We start from the raw sequence: 21,988 nt of genomic DNA, 5'->3' as shown, positions 1-21,988 counted from the left end.
CACTGGAGAATGTCTGTACACTGGCAGAAACCTCTGATTCATTGTCAGGTCACCATGTAGAGCTGCTGAGTATTAATATGTCTGTGCTGTCTTTTGCCTACATGTTTGTGTGGGTTTGAGAGAACCCCTGGTGGCTGTCACTTTTTCTACTCAGTCAGGAGATGTGTCAGGGTACATTATCACCCATTTGAGCTATAGCCTCGGAGTACATCACATCCCTACCAGCCTTTACCACAACAAACCAAGTAAGAGGTTAGATGGCTGAGAAGTTTAATGCAAATGCCATGTTAAGGGAAGACTGGAGAAAATAACTGAACATAAACTGACCCATTCACACACCAAAACATACTGTAACAGCAAATGCTGAGACTTAAATGGAGCAACACAGGCAGTATAGGGGAAAATGACAGATTGATGTGTTACATTTTAGCCTGTATGACACACAGTCGCCTATATGGTGAAAGAAAAATAGAGCCAGACACAGGCGGCAGCTGCCTGAGGTGGATCTGTGAGGTTGAAATGCATAACGGTTATTTCAATTACCTCTCACAGCTGTTGAGGTCAACAACAAGTCATATTCATCTTCTAATGAAACTGACGACAACTCAGGACATTTCTCATTGTCAGCACTCAGACAACCTCATAACCTGATTTACACAATTATAATTTCACCTTCCTTTGGACCCTCTTCAGACTAATATCAATGATGTTTTTAATCAGTGTATTGCCATTGCATCTACTTGATGGGGTGGCAAAACACTTCCTCTCTGCTCAACCCTCTGACCTCCATACTGAGCATACTGACTTCTTGGGTTGTAACTGTCCTGCAAATGATGCTTACCTTTGTCACATCAATGAATAAGTTGCCAGTGTTGTAAGTGGTATTTGTAAAAGTGGTGCTCAGTTTCAAATAAATGCAACTAAAAGCTCTGGTATATTGAATGTACACTAAATATAGCCTACCCGCTTGACACCAAACAGCAGACAAACAAAGTCAGCAACTAAAGACGAACATATAGCAAGGTAAACACACAATATTTTCCTCAGGGTGAACTGGAGACCAAAACCGAGGTAAAAAGAGCATATATTATTACATTACATATATTTGACTTGCATTTGTCAGGTTCCCATTCTTTAAGTGGCCAAAAAAAATCAGTTCACACAGCTTTGAATTGGAAATTGCAGTTTTGAAAAACAATTTCCAAGCATATTTTGTATTCAGAACAGGCTGTACACTGTAGATACACAGGCCTTGCTGAACTACACAGATGTGACCTGGGGCTTTAAGGGTTAATCCAGCCACATTTACAGATGGGATGAATGGCGCCGAAACAATTTGATTACTTCACTGTAAGCAATTTTTAAATTCATTTTTATTTCACGCAAGACCATAGAATTAAGAAGGAGGAATAATAATATTGTGACAGGATAATAAAATTTAAAATAAGTAAATAAAATAAATCAGAGGGTTCAGCAGTTATATTATAGCCTAAAATGTGCATAAAATAAGTGCCTTCCATTTTCTGAAAATTTAAGTTTAAGCAAAGGTTTTGTGTAAAAATGGCCTTAAGGATATGAAATGTCCCCAAGCTGACACAATATTGATATGTTTATATATTGCTGACATCATAAAAAATAAATATAAATAAAAAATAAATATATAATAATAATAATAATATAAATAAATATAAAGGTTACAACAAACATTTTTCCGAAATAAATAAATAAATAAAATATAATTATATATATAAATAATCTTTTGTCATTGATGCCTTTCCTTGTATTTTATTTGTTATATTTTCCTCTACATGGTGCTTGTTTATGTAAGCACTGAATGTAGTTGTAATGAATTGTGCTAAATCAATTCCATTACCCTGCTTCACCAACACATCCAAAGACAGAGTAAATACTTTCACTTGTCTTATTTATTTTTTTTTAATAATGTTTGCTGGATAGCATCGATACAATAGGCTCAATTATTTGGGAGACAGACCTAACCAATAACACCCGCCTCCATATTCTCATTGAGCCTCATGATCGCACTGGCGGGACGGTACAGGATGGGATCACAGAGAGTGATGCTCCTAAACGCCCCTCCCATCCGGAGAGAGAGCCTCCATGTGATCTCAACCTCTCTCGCCCTCTCTCTCCCTGCCCGGGCCTTGACGTCAGACGTGCTCCTGTTCGGTTGCTATGGAAACATATTTCCCTATACCCCCTTCCTCTTCCCTCCCTCTCTTCTCTGCTCTGGTAGGTCCACAATGGTACAGCCAGCATCTTGCAGCACAATGGTTGCAAGGTGGTGAGCTGGGGGGAGAGTGATTCAGCATCAGCAAACCTCGGTTCCGTCCACCCTTTGCTTTTTTTCTTTCCTCATCGCCTTTTTTTGTGTCTCCCCCCTCCACCTCCTCCTCCACCACATTCGCCATCTTTATGAACGTTTAAATTAAGCCTTCAGCTATGGTCACCGCGCTGTTTCCCGTCGGGATGTTTTGAAAAAGGACTGTCACCGGACTGGGATCGTCATCAGCTGGCACGGAATGGTAAGACCGGGTGGGTGTTTGTGTAATGTGGATGCGATGCTTAAACCCCAGCTGCCTGGAGGGTGGAGTGATGAATATTGATTGGAAGGGAAGGTTAATGAAGTCCACTAGCGATGCCTCGGTGGGAAAGGGACAAAAAAAAAAAAAAAAATCAACCCAATCTTGATGATTTCACTACCGCGGATGTTGTTTTATAACAACTAGCAGCACCGTGCGGGGATTGCATTATGGCGTTAGTCTTGACCTGACAAAATGTTGGACCATCCGCTCTCCATCTCCATCCATACATGCATCCTGCGATTGGCTAAAATACCACAGAGCTTCATCATTAGTTTGTCCCTAAATGGACACTGAGAATAACATCACACAGGCTAAAGGGTTGTTATCCAGGCTACTTCTCTTTGTTATTTCAAATTCTGACTCCTGTAATCAGGCATTTATTTATCTGTCATCCACATCCACATATTCTGACTATTCTTAGTGCGAATAAGCACTTTACTCTTGTGAAGCACGTTATGGACATCTGACTGGGAGTGCAGGAGTGGTGCAAATGGATGATGGATGAATGATGCTCTTCAAAACACAAGCCTTACACAGGCTACATACTGTAGGCCTACATGCAGAGTTTGTCCCTCCTCCCCCTCAGAAGTCAGCTGCGTACCTTGTGCATTATGCAGACCATCACTACTTCACCAGGGATATGGGACCAGCCTCAGATCCATCATAAGTGCTTGAAAAGTAGATAGCCCTGTTCTCAGACAAACAGTCTGAATTAATGGTGATTTATTGATTGATAAGGGTCTTTGTCTCAGTGGTGGTTTCGATACCGATGCTGTAAGTGTTCATGGTGTATATTAAGGGAAAGTTTAAGTGATTTTTAGAGGCTTTGTCATTAAAACGGAACTCAGGGCAATCATAATGCAGAGGGGATGGGATCTTATTCACTCTAATGTGGGTCGCATTCTGTGCAGGACACACTGGATTAAAAGAGATGAAGCTACAGAGGAAGGTAATTTTTCCTAAATCTGCTTTGTTTTGGGGCATTCTTCAGCACATGGATTATTGGAAGGACTGTAGATTAGACTGTAAATCCACCTTGTCTATTATACTAATTGCACAGGCACAAGTATACTGAAGTGTTAGGCATGTATCACATTGAGCTTTCAGGTATTTATGAGCGCAAACAGCCAGATGTGTTATGCTTGAATTTTCAAATGTCTGATTTTTCCACATACCTGTGTGGTGCATGCCCACAGTCACGGACTAATTACCGGTGCTGTGCCGAGCCGTGGAGTCAGTGAGGGTTTAAAGGTGTCACAACAAACTCTCCGTGCTCAAGACAGAAAAAGAGAGAGGTTTTAGCGCTGTGACCTTGGGTGCTGAATTATTCAGGAGCAGGCTTCCATGCCTGTGAAAGTGCTGCAGGGAACACGCTTAACAATTAAACAAAGCTTTTTATGGGTGTTTCTGCAGTGGCAGATGAGAGTCACATCTCTCTTTAAATGGGTTCACTGTACTTCTCTTCATCCTCTTCATCATCATCAGCTTGTGGCGAATGCTGAGTCTTGAACAGCTCTTAAATATTTATGGTGAATTACTGATGACTGGCTTCAGCTTTATAAAACAGTCGTTTCAGGTAGTAGCCACTGCAGGTTTACACAAACTGATAGTCACTGGTATTGATTTTTAGGTAGGTAGCTTGTTTATCCAGTGGAAAATCATCAATGGAAACAGCCACCAGCATAATGTTATCTTGCAGTAGATGATGCCTGCATTGTAATTACATTTTGTTTTTCAGACTTTGGAGCGTCAGTATACTAATCCTATGTTATGTAATAAAAGAAGACAATGTATTAAGATGAGATAATAGTCGGATTACAGGCATGATTAATCAACATTATTGATTAATCTGCTGGTTATTTCCCATATCAGTCGATTATTTCGTTTGGTCAGTAACATGTCACAAAATAGTGGAAAATGAACATCCCAGTTTCCCAGAGTCCAAGGTGACAAAGCCAAAGATTTTAGACTTTAACATGGTGGAAAACAGCTAAAATCAGCAAATCCTCATAATTAAGAAACTGGAATTATAAGGAATATTGGGCATCTTAATCGATTATTAGAATAGTTGCAGATCAATGTTCTGATGATCAATTAATTAATTAATTAATCGACTTGTTCTTTCAGTTTTAAAAGGAACATAGAGATGTGGATTCAATGAGAAAAATATAGGGAGTACATGTATTTGAATATGAAAGAGGTAAATGGGTTAACTTGAAAGTTTTGAATGTACATAATAGTAAGGAATGGTCTACAGCATTTTAATGAATTCTTCTGAAGCTTCATTTTAACCTTTGAATTAGGTGAAGTTAGAAACATTCATAACAGCATGAACTATCATGGAACTGTAATTGCCACCAGAGTTTTTAGGAGGGGAGCATAACCAAACAAATAATGGCAAATTAATGTCAGTCCAGTTCTGGGTAGGTGGTATGAAGGTCTATAGAGGATGAATACATCCTTGCTGAACATCAATTACTTAAATATGCTCATCAGTCTTTTTTGGGTCCATTCTGCCATGTTTTTATAATTATATGGAAGGGCAAAGTCGTCATTAGAAATGGATGGATTACTAAGGAACACTGGCATAGTCTATCATTGCCCGATGACCTCAGCAGACTATTACTACTTGTTTTGTATCTTTGTGGTCTTAATAATCCATACTCTTCAAGAAGTAATGACAGCTCAAATATTAACTCAGATGAACTAAATTCAACCAAACAAGGTTGGAAAATGAGATAAATAAATGTATGTCAGGGTGAGAAGCTACTGAAGGTCTCCCAGCATCACCTCAGATGAAGGTGTACTACTAGTTTGTGCATAGTAGACAGGAAGCAGCGACAGAAGGAAGGGATAATAACATCTTAAGTATGGGTGATGTGTTTGCAGGAACAGGAGTGTGTTTCTGTTTATTATTACTTATGCACTGTTTGGTTCCCATCATCATGACAACATTACTTATTAACAGTGACACAAGTGTTATATGTTTTCACACAATTGAGTTTAATTTACGTAGCCTAATGTTGATCAAAATGTGAAACTTAATGCGTTTATGATCATAACTGCTGGCATTAAATTACATGTAATTATTATTACTGTAGGAAACAATTAATGTTTTAATACATTGCCTGACCCCATTTAGAACATCAAGAAACTGAAAGCAACGTGCAGGCAAATCGTTCGCAGTGATGCTACAGCCTTATTCAATTTGAATTTTACAATTTTCCCATAAATAAAATGAAATTCTCGCCGCATGAAAGTTTACTCCCCCCAGGCTGCAGCATTGCTTACCACTACAGACAAATAGAAAGATGTGCCTGCAGAGTGAGATACACAGTTACATAATTGGATTTGATCTGACAAATATGCAGCTTTTATTTGCTTTTACAGATAGCTGAGTGCAAGACTTTAAGCTGCGTTAGATTCAGCCTCAATCTCCTCGCAGCACATCTGTAAAGAGAATTAAGACTCACCAGAGGTCAGACATTGTAACGACTCTGAGGCCATCAAAGGATTTTAGGGGGGGCATTAAGTCCAGACTAATGACAATGCTAAAAACCTGCCTTATATCACCAAATTTTGTCTCAATGCTGCTAAAGGCACATGCCATGTTATCATGTGGACAGTAAGCATGTATGCAGATATTGAAGGTATTTGTTATTAGGATGCACTTATAAGTGTTTTGAGCATGGAAAAAATGTCAATAGAAGGTGTGATGAATCTCTCTTGAAAAATAGCCATACTTTTGCAGCAGTGTCCTGTTTTAGAAAGCATTATCTACTGTAACCATGGCATCAGAATAGCTCCGTGACCATGTCAGATTATATATTTTTATCATCTTATGTGTTACAAGTATCCAAGAGGTTGTATGGCAGAAGGCTCAGTAGTTTCAATACAGTGCTCTGGTCTTGCCCCCTTCCTCCAAATGTGTTTGTGTAAGAAAAGCTGTAAATCAGGTGAATGTGCTCAAGCACCTGCCAAAGCTGTACACGTTGTTACCATGCAGCTCATCCGAAAAACTGCAATACAAGCAGGTTTTCAGCTAACATGTCTGTTGTTTACTTAAAGTGAATCAAGGGATGCGAGTGAGAAATGGCCGGGAGACGACAGATGAGAGTCAGAGACAGAGAGGATAAGTGTGTTTCAGCTCCAAGGAAACAAATCAATAGATGTCGGTGAACATTCAGATTCTCACAACCTGTAGATGAGCTCAGGAGTCAGCGCTGTCTTGTTTTTCCTGGCTGGGCCTGCAGTTTGAAGTGCTTCCCTTCCCCTCCCCTGAGCCCGAACAGGAGGCTCTACTGCGTTTGGCTCACGCTGCACAGTAAAGGCAAGGCAAGGCTGCATACTGCAGGAGAGGCTGAGGCTGCTGAACCAAGCACTCACAATGGAGCTCCGAGGGAGGGGGAGGGGAGACGGTTGCAGCGAGGCTGGGAGCCTGGGAGCAGGAATGGTGGGAGCGAGGGGAGGGACAAAAGGGAGGCAGGAAAGGGAGAATGCAGCCTCTCATCAGTGTTGAGGATGGAGGGGAGGAATGAAGATACGGAAAGTGTTTTGGTGCGCATTCTGTGACATTCACAAAATGTGTAGCTTTCAGGCTTATGACAGAGGGAGGAAGAGTGGTGAGGAGGAGGAGAGGCAAAGATGGATACGACAGAGAAAGATAACACTGGTGTGTACGGACATCTGGACAGGCGCGTTGCACTTCTTTGCTACCCCTCTAGTGATGTAGCAGCCAATGAACCTATTTATTGCAGACACATAACACTGCCTGTAACTCAAGTCAAAGTCTACATGGCTAAACTGAACAAGTATTACAGTGAGCAATAACTGATAAACACATGACACTGACATGTATTCCTGTATATACAGTATTGCCACACGTGAAACAACTTCTTTTTTTTTCCCAGCAATTTGTTTTTGACATATTTCACCACTTATATTTCTATGAAAGTATTTTACATTTCTACACACCTTTCAGTTAAAGGACCTTTTCAGTAGCTATTGGCATGACATGTCCCCTGGCTGCACTTCTCCAACTATTAATGAAATGGACTTTCACGGCACATGGGAAATATCTCGTCTCCGGCCCTTTATTAATAGTGTGTAGGTTTATAACCTTACCATGAAGAAAAGCTTGATGAATGTGCCCATATACTCCTGCTGTTCTACAGTTGATAACGTTCTCTCTCCTTTGCCCTAAGCCTTTCATGTCATATATTACAAATAGCTGGGATAATGAACATTGTTGTAATATTACAGTTTGCTACATTACCCATCCATGTATCACGGTAGTCATATTTTTCGTCTGATGTCAAAGTCTTTCTGCTGCTCTCACTCACAGAATCATGACTTTGTTTAGCTAGCTTCCCTGGTATAGTAAAATATTTATATGGATACTATGGATAATACTGTGTGTATTTTATTGAAGGGGTCCGCTGCTTCTGTCGTAGACACGTTGTGGTTCATGTGCAGTAATATGGTTAATCTGACATAGGGCACACCAGTTGGTGGACAACACTGTCACACATTTAGGATTCAGTTGCGTATATTTACCGACCTGTGCTTTGTGTAATACTGTGCAATTTCATCATCCATAAGTACTGGAGACGCTGCGTTTTCCTGGTGTTACATTTAACTACTTATCTCACCAGTGTTAAGTTCTGTTTTTTTCACGGCTGACATTTTAATCATTGCGGAAACACCACAGGTGTAACTAATAACATTAATTACAGCTTCATTCTGTTCAGGTGTGCCAGTGGGCCAGCAGGCACAATAGACTTTTTATCACGGCAGACATTTTGACATGTCATTGCAGGGAAACAACAGGTACAACAAATAACATTGGTAATGGCTGCATTCCCTTTAGGTTGCCTGGTATTTTGCATGCTCACTCAGTTGTATGACTCACTGGAACAATTAAAAACTGAATTATTAATATTATTGATTACACCTGTGCTTGAAAGTCAAAATGTCTGCTGTGAAAAAGGTCAAAGCAGTCCCCTGTGTCTGGGACATGCACTTGAGAATGTCGTCCTGAAAAAAATTACAACAAATAGTTACGTTTTATTGTTGGGCGACCTCTAGTGGTCATAAGGAGTTTAGGGTGGATGGATGGGTCAGCTTTCACAAAGATTATTTCCCATGTGAAACTAATAACCAACACCCACTATGACAACCTTAACCTTGTGTTATTTATTGTAACCATGAAAACAAAGGTCCTCTAATCTTAAGGAAGCTTAGCCTTAACTTCAATTGAAACCCAAACCATGATCCTTTCCCTAAACCTAACCTAGTTTTTGTGCCTAAACCTAATTAAACCGTGACTGTTCCACCACCGTTACCACGTTTATTATTGTTTAGATAACGAGCACCTGGGTGGAGAAACCTCTCACGTCAGCCTCAGAGGCTGGTTTACACCTTGGCTGCCAGGTGAGTGCAGTAAAGTAGCAGGAAAAACAGAAAACCGAATGTATTCTGAGTACCAGGATTAACATCTCCTGCTGTACAATGGGACCCTGCCTCCCAAGTATGCAGAGTGATCATTGGTTTGCCCGGGGGATTGTTGTGCCTGTGGGGGCGGATGTAATAGAATGCCCAGGATCCAAATAACAAGGACCAGCCACAACTGCAGATAACACACGCATGCACACACACACACACATCAGCAGGATTCAGCATCAGCACAGCCAACACTGTAGATGAATGGTCTGCTGTATCAGTAATATGCATTAGCCCATTCCAGATCATTAAAAACCTCCTCCCTGTATTCTTAGTTTCATTCTTCAGTTTCATTTTGTTTTTTCTTAGTAAATCTTGTTCCATCAGTGCAAACTACCTGGTCTTTTGTAACTGGGCAATAGATTTTGTGTCTGTGAATGTGTTTGTGTGTGTATGACAGATTACATCCTCCTGACTGCTACAAATTGGCAATTTTACACAATCTATAAGTGCAAGGAGTCCAGAACTCCTGTACATCCTGCATAAGCGCTGTTGCTTTCTAAACTCTGATGCAACACCAGGCAACACTCTTGAGCAAGACTTCAGGAGCAACATACATATAACTTTTTTTAACAGGATGGTTGATGCTCATATCTTGCAAAAGTTGTGTAGTAGCATACTATCTTCTCTGTTATAATTAAAGGTGTAATCACACAATATGAGAAGGTTCAGTTGACCACAACTGTCCTGGCAACAATCTCTTTTCACTTTTGAGTTGGGACAGAAATCAAAACTCAGCACGACTTGAGCACCATCCAAACTGTTTCTTAGAACTGTGTCTGCCTTTGTTAAACAGACAGAAATACATCGCCCTGAAATAAGGTTTCAAGAATGAACTGTTTTTGTATTGGTATCAGGTGAGGCACTGTATTTGCACTGGCATTAAAGAGCATTGGCAAAACTACACGTCAGCTAATGGTTTGCCCTTTTAACAACTAACTCACACTCACCACTAAACAACTGTCCAGTTTATTTGGCAGGACAAGACTACATACACAGCTGTAATGTGGTTAACAGCAGAATCATTCATGCCCCTATCTGGTAGTTTTTTGTAGTTTTCTTTATCAGAAATGTATGTGAACTGTGATTAATTGTAGTGCATATTCTTCCAGCAGGTTTTCAAAATCCGTATTTTCTCCTCCCACCCTCTTATAATAAGCTGAAGAAGAAAGGAGAAAGGTCAAGCTTCTTATTTTTTTTAATTATTCCACCTCTCACTACCCTGGCACTGGATTGTACTGATGAGACACACAGTACCGTCGTCAGAATGATATATGGGCATTTTAAGGATTGGCGCTGAGTGTAGTCTTAGCTACAATAAGTGCAGCACTTCAACCATGGCCACTATCAGCGGAATCTGGTCAGAGAGTTGAACTAACAAAAAGGTACAAAAGTGCTTCTTCACTGGCTCTCGGCTTCAGAGAGGGAAGAAATGGCGGTAGTGTGCTTGTCATTTTCACTGCATCTTCACAATTAACCGTTCCTGATAATTATACAAATTGATTTATCTTTTTCTATCACACGACAGTCAGCCACTCCCTGACTCATTACTTTTAAGCTGCATGTGTAAATTTTCCAAAAGTGTCTGCTCCAAGATAAATTGTTATTCGGTCTCTAAGATGTTTGTGGTTCTGCTCCACATGTCACATCACATCTGAAATAATCCATTCGTTTTAGGTGAATATGAAAGACCCTGTCCACTTGAAATGGAAAAATGAGAGTCATATTTACATAGCTCATAATTTTTAACACAGAAATTAAAAGATATAACCATCATAATTCTGTTTGTCTTCCCTCTTCTGTTCTTCTGTTTCTGTGTTATACATATACTGTTTCTTTTTTATTAGCATTTTATTTGTTGTTATATCTGAGCAAATCCAAGCAGGGTTCGCTGTTTTGAATCCATATTTATGACTTTCTACAGTCTTTATTTTAATGAGCTACCCAGCTTGTCCTGCGCTAATCTGGTGATGCTGCTATGAAATTCCCCTTTCTGTCAGAAAACAGCCATTAGCTCAGTTACAATTTAATAACATGAGCTATTATATATTCATATAGTTGTTTTGCTAAATGTTATTGTTTATTATAATGAGAAATGAAGAAAAAACAACAGCCTAAACCAGATATGTTTGTCCACTGTTACTGTATGTGAATGTATGACTAACTGCCAAGCTACTGTATGCCCACTATCACACTCAGAGACGATCCAGGTGGTGTTTGAATTATTACAGTGTATACTGCTGGAAGACAAACATTTTTGTCCATCTGAGAGGTTTAATATCTTATGTACACAGACGGCTAAAGATTAGAGCATCACAGATACAGCTAGCTGGCTGATGGTGGGGCTGACTCAGAGTTGAACCGTTAGATTAATAGCAAATATTGTGCTGGTTAATGTGGCGCCAGTGATGTTAGTCATGTCAAACATACAGATGTGGTGGGAAATTACTATACTGGTTTGAGGGATTGCAACTGATGTATGGATCACATCTAAAACCCTGCCTCCTCCTAACCTTCCACTTTCCTGTGCATTATATCTCACTCTTCATTTTTCATGCAGTCATCCTCTCATCTTTCACTTTTTTTCCCCTCTTATTCTTTGATGGAAATTCAGCATGTCAATTATTATTCTGGTTCTTCCAGGAATATAGACACTATTGTGAATCAGCCACTCTTCAAATTGTACCTTACTTAACGGCACACAAAAGCAGCACAGTCAGTGATGAAATGTGGACAGCACGAATGTCCACCATCACTTTGCACTGTGACACTACTTATTGTATGTCTAAAGTAAAAGGTTGGCCTAAATAGGTCAAATTACAAATCTCACACCTTTGTGCCCCACATCTCTTTTTATTTATTTATTTATTTTTAAAGCTGCCCACTCCCTTTGGACGTAGCAGAAACACTAAAGGTTTAACGGTGACATTTTTAAAGGACTGCTGGAGCTAAATCATGCGTTTGTGTCCAGCAAGCCCGAGATTTACCTCCTGAGAGCAAATTGCAAAGCCACATCCTTTCAACGGCTATTCTGGACTTTGTGAAAGATGAGGGCACACCAAACCATTTGGGGACATTTGTGGGGTATTTATGACCACAGCCCAATTCTCGTTAGGCCAGCAAAAATCTTTTTTTTTCTACTCATTTTAATGCCAGCATTAGTACCACATGTCATTTTATTCAAAAGATGTGATCATTAGCACACTGGGAGCTTCATTACCTGGAAAAACCTTGAAGCCAGAGTCATTGTGGGCGAGAGCTGCAGCCTGTCTCGCTCATGTGGCTTAATGTGGGAGCCACTGTCGTTCAGAGCTTTCTTGCCCTCTTTATTCCTCCCTTGCAATGTTTTGAACTGATCCGCCAACAAAAAAGCTCCAGAAAATTGGCAAATCTACATTAAACCAAATTGACCTATAAGCTGCTCCTTCACAGTAAAAGCCTCAGAGCTTTGCCAAAAATTACTACATTACTATTATGGAAATGCAATCTCTAATGGTAGTGGCTCTTTGAAAGCTTATTTCATGTGTGATAGCGATATTAAAATATATCCTGGTGAAATTGCATGCATTATCTCCTCAGTCTCTAAATCAACTCATAGGTCTCCTGAAGGTCAAAGAGGTTAATGAGTACAGTGTCAAAGTGATAAATTGGGAGTGCAGATAAGTGCACACAATGTCAAATAGGATGACAGAGGAAACGTTTATTATGTTGGTTGTTGGCTATAACTGCATTATTTTTTATATGGATTTGTGGTGCTAGGATTGAATAATTCATAAATGTATGGAGTTGCTCAACTCATAGCCTAGCCTATAATTTTTCTTTGATTACTATGAATATTCAATAAATACTGAAGACATAAATACAAACCATTTAAAAGGCATACATTTAAAGCTTGCAGTTTTTCAAAGGACTAGTTTGGGAAATAAGCTACAGCCAGCAGCTGGTTAGCTGGAAATCCAAATTCTGCTCCTAGCACCTCTAATGCTCACAAGTTAGCATTTTACTTAATTAGATTTATTAGAAGTAGTGTTAATTAGTGAACTCTTAGACAGATTTACTTGTGGACGGACCACGCTATCTCCACTGTTCCCAGTCTTTATCCTGAGATAAGATAAGCTAACCAGCTGCTAGCAGTGGCCTCATAATTAACAAAGAAAGTGTGGTATTGATCTAACTCTAGGCAAGAAAGATGAAAGTGTGTCCCAACAATGTCAAAGTGTTCCTTTAGCGAGGTGAATATGATCAGGCTGAAAAAAATAAGAAAAGTAGGCTGCTGACATGTTGAGATGATGTTATGAAATCCTCCATGTTGCAGATACAGGGGAGTACGAGGACGAGAAATATTAGGCTTCAGCTTGCCAGGAAGTCATCAACAAACATTAGCATATTGCCTTTCACTCCTCGAGAGAACCAGCTATTCATGTCTTTTTTTTTTTTCAGCCCAAGCCAGACCAGCATCTTGAAACACAAAGACACTGGTCGTTGAAGCCGTGCTATATTGTACTCTGATGAGGAATCAATATATTGATCCATTCTTGTTCATAGAGGAATGGGTGTTTTTCTCACTTTTATTGAGAATGATGGGGACAGAGTGGAGAAAAGACAGCAGTGGAATTTTTGGCCAGGATTCAGTGTGACAGTGTTTTTTTTACCTAGAAAGGCCATGATAAATGAAACTGCTGTATCGTATATAACATATACTGTAGTCTGTTTTCATCTAGCCAGTACAGTGCAGTTAATATGTTTGGGATCGGTTAATTTTCCATCATATTATATGCAAAAAAAATTGCATCTCACATATTTTAAGTTCCTGTTACTGACACTTACACCTCACACTCTCACTCTCTGACTCCTGCTCTCCCCTGTTTGTGTCTTCCAGGTATTTATGAGCAGACATTTCTTATATAACTGCAGCCAACCAATCCTGGATGTGAAGATAGCCTTTTGTCAGGTGTGTGTTCCTTACAGGTAAAAAAGGTACAGTATTCATTCACTTCCATTTCCCCTTCATTGCTCTGTATTTTGTGGTATATACTGTTGTGTTTATGTGTATATTAAGTCGAGCTGAGTTTCTAAACATTAACAATGTTTACTTAAGACAAAATGGAACATAATCCTGTTTTAATGTGAAATGCAAAAGGCGTTTCTACTTGGGATTCAGTGCTTCACTGTAAATATGTCACACAATTTTCTAGACTTGTGCTGATAATTAATTTCATGCAAAGCTAAAAATAATTCAGGTAGACCTGGTTTTCCATTAAAGTGTTTATCTGTAACTGAGATCTCTACTAAACACAAAAACAGTGAAGTGTCTTCCTACCTGAAGCTTAATTGCCAGTCTCCTCTCGAGTTGTGACAGTGTAAATACAAAACTCCTGTGGGGATGTCATTCAAACTCTGCAGTCTATATTGCACGCCTGTGTGTGAGGACTGTGTGGTTTGCTACAAGGCAAAGCTACAGGCTATTCCTCTGTAGCTCGAAATTAATAAGATGCTTTGCATGGGGTGTCTGCATTACACATGCATGTGTAGCTGGATGTTTAATAGCCACTATAGATATACCGCTGGCTGCACGGTTACAGAAGCTACAGTCCTATGTATTGAAATAATTAGATCATAGATTTGGATGACTTGTCAGCCATGTTATATTTAAGTGTATTACATCACGTATATTAATTTTTCATGGCATTTGTGGGAAGTGTTTGAAACTCGTGCCCCTCAGTTATACACAGTGGTGCAGCTTTGTTTGGTTTGTGAGCTGTGTTGTAATTACCCAGTCTGTAATTACCGAAATTTTTGTTGTGGCACCATTTGTATGACTCCACTGCTCAAGTAATTACAGCCCAATTATTGTGTGCACATTAATATATGAATAATATCTTTTAGCTGAGTTAAGAGAGTTAAGATTAGTGGCACTAATGTCATTACATGGATATTAAAGATCGTACATGGACACAAGTATTGTACAAGTAATTTCTGCATGGAAACATAAAACAAAACAATAGTGTATACAAAACTGTTCTGTGTGACCTGTCATGTTTATGCTATGTGTCCAGTTTTACCAATTAGCCTTTAACATGCTTTTTTGTTGTTGTTTGGTAAAGTACCAATAAAGATTGATTGGTTAACTGATTTATTGATGGTTAAAGATTTAACAACAATGACTTAATAGCATGAAATTTACTATATGAATGTTACATGAATGTTATTTTTGCGAATTGATGTTTTTTTCAGATGTTTTATTACTTTTCCAGGTAAGCAAACACACAAATCATCTTTATCATCAATAACAGAAGTTTCCTGTTGTGTTTGCGTCATTCAGGGTTTTGGAAAACAAGTGGATGTGTCATATATTGCCAAGCATTACAACATGAGCAAAAGCAAAGTGGACAACCAGTTCTACAGTGTGGAAGTGGGAGACTCTACCTTCACAGTTTTAAAACGTTTCCAGAATTTAAAGCCCATTGGCTCTGGAGCTCAGGGAATTGTCTGGTAAGTGCTCAACAGTGCATTTCTTTTATATCCTTTTTCATTTCATATCCGGCCATTTGAATTTTTTAATGTAGTATTTAATGCATGATTATCTTATTTAGCTGTTTCCATGACAATACTGTTAATTTGGCAAATGGAAAGTCATATTTTCACCCCGGCGTGGTTTCATTATACCTGACCAATCAGAACATTTGAAAGCACAGCATGAAGCCATGTGACTCATCTTTGCAGAGACTGTTTGATCAGCAATGTGGAAAAGAATGGATTTGCTCAACATTAAAAATGAAGAAGACTGAATGTAGAAACATTATATTTCTTTAGTTTTATTTACTTAAGTTTATTTTGGTCTGTCATCTGAGCAGACGTTGGGCTTTAATCTTGTAATGGTAAACAGGTGCACATTCCTCTAACAGGTCTTTTAAAAACAGCAAATAAATTAAGTTAGAATTATTAGTGTTTTCTGATGCAGGTAATTTTATCAGTAATGTTTGTAAATGCAGTAAAATGGCAGTTTTTATAAATTATGATCAGTTAAGAGGCACAAAAATGTTTATCATAATTAAGACTTTTTTATCATAAGTCAATTATTAATGTGAATATACCAGTTATTAACATGGTTGAAAAAAATAGAAATAGAAAGATAATTCTTGCAGCTTCTGTAAGAAAGTGTGAAAATATCTGTAGTAGCTACGGTAGCGTTTCTCAGTAGAAACTGTGAAATACTGAAAACCTGTTGAAAGGCAGAAACATTTTTCAGAAGAATTAGGATGAGCATGTTTTGTCATAATTCTTTCATAAAATGTGGAGCGTCTGGCCATTCATAATATTTGAATTCACTCGGTTCATATCCTCTCCAGTGCTTTGAGCTGATGACATATCTGTTGGGCCATAAGGGCCTAACAGGATGGGCACTTAAGTGAATCCTTAATCCGGATTGCAGCAAGAGTTCGTATTCATTGTAATTCATCTCACGCCTGCCCTGTCAGAATGCAGTGGAATGACTGCCAAAGCTCCACTTACAGGAATGCATTTTACAGTCTTTGTCAAACAGATCTATAAGTTATATTTATGTTAATGCCATGTCAGTGTTGTGATATACCTGCCTCAGAGACCCTCCCCGGGATGACCCAAGCTGACATGTTTTATTTCAGTGTGTCTTCTGTAGTGTTTTGAAGATTCACTGGCTGTCAGCACCCTAAACCCCCTGCCCCTCACTCACCCTGTTTCATTGTCCTTCCTTTGCTTCCCATGCCCTCAGCCCTTCTCTCCTTCCGCTCCAAAGCAATTTTGTGCATTTGCAAAGGAGCTTGGGCAGCCTGTAACTGCTAATGCTGGGACTGTGCCCATTTGAAGGATATTGTAGCGATGGATGGCGGGGAGACAGTACAAATCTAATTTAACCTGCTCTGGTGTGTTTCGCTTGGCTCTCCCCACAGCTGTCATCTGGTGTCATATGGTGATGGTATTACCGCGACAGAACCACATAAAACCCCAAAGATTGATATAATATCCTACTGATTATAGAGATCAAATGGGATACAATATGAAAGTAGTTTTATTTAGATGGTAAGAAGCACATCATCAACATACCAGAAGACCATGACATGTGTATTTATGCTGGATGAATGATTTGTCATGATATGATGATGAGATAATTAGTGACTTGCTTACTGTGCATTATCTTCAGCATAATCCCTGACTGGATGACATAATCACATTTACATAAACAGTTATCTGACACTACTTCGACTTTAAATAGACAATATGCACAAAAGCAGGGATTGATCCAAAAGCTTTTCTGTAAAAATCAGCAGTGACTAAGTATGTTTTTCTTATGCAATCGAGAGACTCTTGCCCCCGTAAAGCCTGAGAACATGATAATGAGGGAAAACTTGTGTCACTGCTGCTGCTAAAACTCACTCTGCCAGTGTTGTCGCCCACAAATGTCTCAATCTGTGCACATCTCTGCCCTTATGACTCGTGTGCTCAGTCAGGATGAGCTTCCAGAAGCATCTTAGGAGGGATGAAGGCTTTAAGTAGTTTAGCTGGTCATGACATCATCTTTCACTCAGCTAGAAAAGTGATGACTGACTCAAATCCCTATTGGATCAATGCTTTTATGAAGGCTCCACTGTTACCATGGTCACACATCATCCCTGGCCTGCAGTCTCCACAGAGACATGACGAACCACAGCATATCCCACCCAGCCATCTACAAACCCACACACGCCATCGTCTTGATTAGGGTTGCAATAAGGCTGCGTACAGATGCCTTGAAACTCGATTTGCAGCATCTTGTCGGGAGAATTTGTCACAGAGGGCAGATAGAGCTGAAAATGTGATATGTACGGCACTTTTATGGCAGATTTTCCTCGTCTGTGTACTGCTGTACATTGAAAACCAACATAAATCTACACAAAGAGCCCAAACCCCAAAGGTTCTCAGTGGTCTGGATTGTGTTGAGCCAGCAAAGAACTCACTTTGGTGTAATGACCTCTAAAATGGGTTGAGCCACTTTGTGGAAAGAGAAACTATCAACGTATGACTTACATTTCACCCTCTGTTTCATTGCATTGTACTTTGTAGGCTATTTTTCTTCATAACCAACAAAACATCATTAATACTAAATATTTCAGATTAATAAATATTTGGGTAAAGTTTGTGTTTATGTTGTTCTGTAATATGATTAGCTATTTGCTTTCTTGCTAAGAGTTAGAGGATCGATACCACTCTCATCTCTGTACGGTAAAATATAAAGTGTGAAATATGAATATCACCAGTGGCTGATTAGCTTATCGTATTTTAGCTTAGCATAAAGATGGGAAAGAGAGGCAAAAAAAGCTAGCCTGGTCCTGTCCAAGAAAATGTATATGCACCTCTAAAGCTAGCTAGTTGATACATTTAATCTATGCAAATACCAAAGTGTAAAAATGACAAGATGTGGTTTTATGATGTTTCTTAATGACACCACTCTCTTATCTGTCCATTAAACATGAAGCGGGAGCCAGGAGACACTTAGCTAGGCCTAGCATAAAGACTGGGAGTAGCTAGCTTAGCTCTGTTCATGGACACAGTGACTTCCTGGAGTCTTATGCTGAATTCACACAATGTCGGCAGAATGGGAAGAACAAGAAAAGCCTCCTGTTATTCTGACTTGGGAGTATTCATACACTTATATAGAATGGTTATTTTAATTCTCAAAATTAGCGACTTTTCCTGTGTTACATATTTAGAGTGGTTTAATAAGTGAACATACATACATACAAGCCAACAGTGTATAGTCCTTATCCCCTTAAATCAAGTCCTTACTGGACTTGAATTAGATGCAAACACCTGTGCAATCAGTCAACTCTCAGCAAGAAAGCTGAAAAATATATTTCCCAAAATGAACTGTTCCTATTATTGTGTGATTTAAACAAAAGGTTATGTTTTTTTCCTCTTGACAGCCACATTGAATATGAGTTTAATGTTTCTTGGTTACTGACAAGCTCGTACCATTGAGGAAAAAATGTTTTACAAGTAATCTCCCACCTGTTTCCATGAGTCTTTGTTTGGCTGGAGATGTGAAAAATCATCCTTTTGTTTTTGCAGCCAATGACATTCACCATGGATTGTCACAGTGACATCCAATCACACACACAGTGAATCATCCAGCTATGAACATGAGAGGAAAATTGCTTCACTGGTCTCTGTTTTCTTTTTCTTTTTTTTTTTTTCTCTGCAGTGCGGGCTATGATGCTGTTCTGGACAGAAATGTAGCCATCAAGAAGCTGAGCAGACCCTTCCAGAACCAGACCCATGCCAAGAGGGCATACCGGGAGCTGGTGCTCATGAAATGTGTCAATCACAAAAATGTAAGTGATTCAGATGAGGGGTAACAGAAGTAGGAACGAATGCAGAAAGAAGGAAAATGTAATCCATTGTCAGAATGAGAACCACTTTTTAGTCAGTGTCTATTTTTGGTTCCTGATAAATCCCTTTGCTACAAAAACGGAGATGAGCGACTGCAATGTTGTGACCGCGCTAAATTCCATGCCTCCAGAAAAGTACCGAACTGGCAGGAGAGTGAAACAGAGAGCACTTGAAGGCATGAATGTAATCTCCAGTGCTGCAGTTTGTGTTCTGTCCTCCCTCCTCTGTCTCTCTCCTCTATTCCCTATCCTCCACATTTGTCCCCACTCTTTTGTTCCATCTCACTACTTCGGTTCACTCTATTTCTCACTCAGCAGTGTCCTTCATCAGGGTCATTACCAACTTGCATCCACAGTCTATTGCTCTAACTCTCATTTCATGTGTGTACTGTATATTTAACCACTGTATGTTGATCCTCTTCATGCTATTCTCTCTTTCAGATTATCAGTTTATTAAATGTCTTCACACCACAGAAATCATTAGAGGAATTCCAGGATGTGTGAGTATGCTGAACCCTTCTTTGCATAATTACATTTCCACGAAAATGTTTAATTTAGGTTATGTAACAGGCAAAGGAAGTGTTACTTGTTTTCATTTAATCTGATATATCGTATGGCAGAGAAAAGAAGGGGACTAATTGTATTAAGCATTATGTGCTCATTACTCCTTCGCACCTGCAGTTGTGACAAGACAGCCGCTGGAGTGCAGTCAGTGAGAGTACTGGAAGTGTAACCTAAGGCTGCTGGAGATATCCTGTTCTCATGCTGAATGATGAATGAGAGTGTGTTCACTTTTAGAACAATCTCTAGGTGAACAGCACTGCAGCAGGATTCATATATCTTCTCATTTTATGGACAGACATGGTAGAAGGGCGGTAGATTTCAGGAGACAACTAACGCATCAAATTCCAAATACCTCATCAGTGACTGAGCTGATACGGCTATTAACCACTGTCAAATCAATAAAACCTTTTCTCAGGTACCTAGTGATGGAGCTGATGGATGCCAACTTGTGCCAGGTGATTCAGATGGAGCTTGACCATGAGAGAATGTCCTACCTGCTCTACCAGATGCTGTGTGGTATCAAACATCTGCACTCAGCTGGGATTATTCACAGGGTAGGAAAGCAAGACACCTCAGCTTCCTTGTTTGTTTTTTGAGTGTTATATTTAATGGACAGCAGTGATAATCATGTTGAACTAAACCCTTAAATCTTACACAAACCTAAGCCCATGGTTTCAAGACCATCACCATCCTCTTGTTTGGCTCGCTCATTGTGGCCGAGTTTTCTTTAGTCATGAGCAAAATGAATGGATGTTATAAACAAATCACATACCAGAAAAGGACACTGTGCATTGAAACCTGTCAACAGAGAAGAAGATTTGTAAATACATACAGTTTCTCATGTCAGTCCTTTTCCCCCTCTCCAGGACCTCAAACCAAGCAATATAGTGGTGAAGTCAGACTGCACCCTGAAGATCCTGGACTTTGGTCTGGCCAGGACTGCAGGCACAAGCTTCATGATGACCCCTTATGTGGTGACTAGATACTACAGAGCCCCAGAGGTTATCCTGGGCATGGGATACAAAGAGAATGGTGAGAGTTAATGAGAACTGAGTATGCATGAGCTCGTGTGGATCAAAGTCAGACATCTTTAATCGATGATACTGGAGTCATTTTATTGTTTCCATCTCTTTATTAATACACACCATACCCCACTGATGTATTTACTACAGTCAATTAAAAGAGCTCATAGAGACTTTACAGTCTGTATAGCAGTACTTGCTTATATAGTTACATCACCAAATGACTGTAGTTTATTGGAACAATTTTTTCCTGAAACTCAACCCAGTTAAATTCTTGTATTGGCAGTCAACCATGGGCATTAATGGTCATTGAATTCACTAAAATCCCTGCAAACATTTTCTGGTCAAGTTGCACTTTGCAAATAAGCTAAAGTGAATTGAAGTGTTGGAGGTATGAGTCACTGATTAAAAGCCCCCAGAGCATCAGACATGTGATTGAATGCCAGAAAAAGCTGTGACTCATTAGCCATATTCCTCCCATGGATGGAAGCTGCAGGCTCCAAGACTTTGAATATCTTGCCACTAGTTAGTCCTTCTAAGATTCGGCTTTCTATTCATTCTGCTCTTCTGCAGCTCTGTCTATATTTGTATTTCTTTCTAATTTGTCTCTATGTAGCATACCTCTCACTAATTATTTCTCCCCCGCTGAATAACAGCTACTCTCTAATTACTGTTGCTTCTCCCGGAGAGCTAGATGTGTCTAATACTAACCTTTGCTTCCCTCTCTCTTCTTTTGCTCCCTGTTCGCCTCACCCTCACCTCTGTGCGCGCAGTGGATATATGGTCGGTGGGGTGCATTATGGGAGAAATGGTGCGCCACAAAATCCTTTTCCCTGGTCGGGACTGTATCCTTGTTAACACATAGAGACATCAACTGTTGGTAACACTGTTTACT

At 39.5% G+C, this 21,988-nt stretch overlaps 1 protein-coding gene across 6 annotated transcripts in view; it reads left to right on the top strand.

Moving 5' to 3' along the window:
* Positions 1-2,262: 2,262 nt before the first annotated feature.
* mapk10 (mitogen-activated protein kinase 10) overlaps positions 2,263-21,988 on the top strand; it is a 35,965-nt gene continuing 16,239 nt past the window's right edge. For 4 of the 6 annotated variants that reach the window (XM_022762889.1, XM_022762887.1, XM_022762892.1 and 1 more), the window contains exons 1-8: positions 2,263-2,543; positions 13,984-14,055; positions 15,427-15,596; positions 19,321-19,450; positions 19,949-20,007; positions 20,487-20,625; positions 20,938-21,103; positions 21,867-21,938. In XM_022762889.1, the coding sequence (XP_022618610.1) occupies positions 2,541-2,543; positions 13,984-14,055; positions 15,427-15,596; positions 19,321-19,450; positions 19,949-20,007; positions 20,487-20,625; positions 20,938-21,103; positions 21,867-21,938 (811 nt within the window). In that variant the 5' untranslated portion in view covers positions 2,263-2,540. Of the gene's footprint in view, positions 2,544-3,352; positions 3,378-13,983; positions 14,082-15,426; positions 15,597-19,320; positions 19,451-19,948; positions 20,008-20,486; positions 20,626-20,937; positions 21,104-21,866; positions 21,939-21,988 lie in introns of those variants that run through there. The other 2 variants (XM_022762888.1, XM_022762891.1) reach the window with 2 other exon arrangements.

The sequence above is a fragment of the Seriola dumerili genome, unplaced genomic scaffold (genome assembly GCF_002260705.1).
Source record: "Seriola dumerili isolate Sdu_G_001 unplaced genomic scaffold, Sdu_1.0 BDQW01000450.1, whole genome shotgun sequence".
Lineage (NCBI taxonomy): Eukaryota > Metazoa > Chordata > Actinopteri > Carangiformes > Carangidae > Seriola > Seriola dumerili.
The sequence above is the reverse complement of the archived record's forward strand: the minus strand, read 5'-3'. Positions and strand labels throughout refer to the sequence as shown.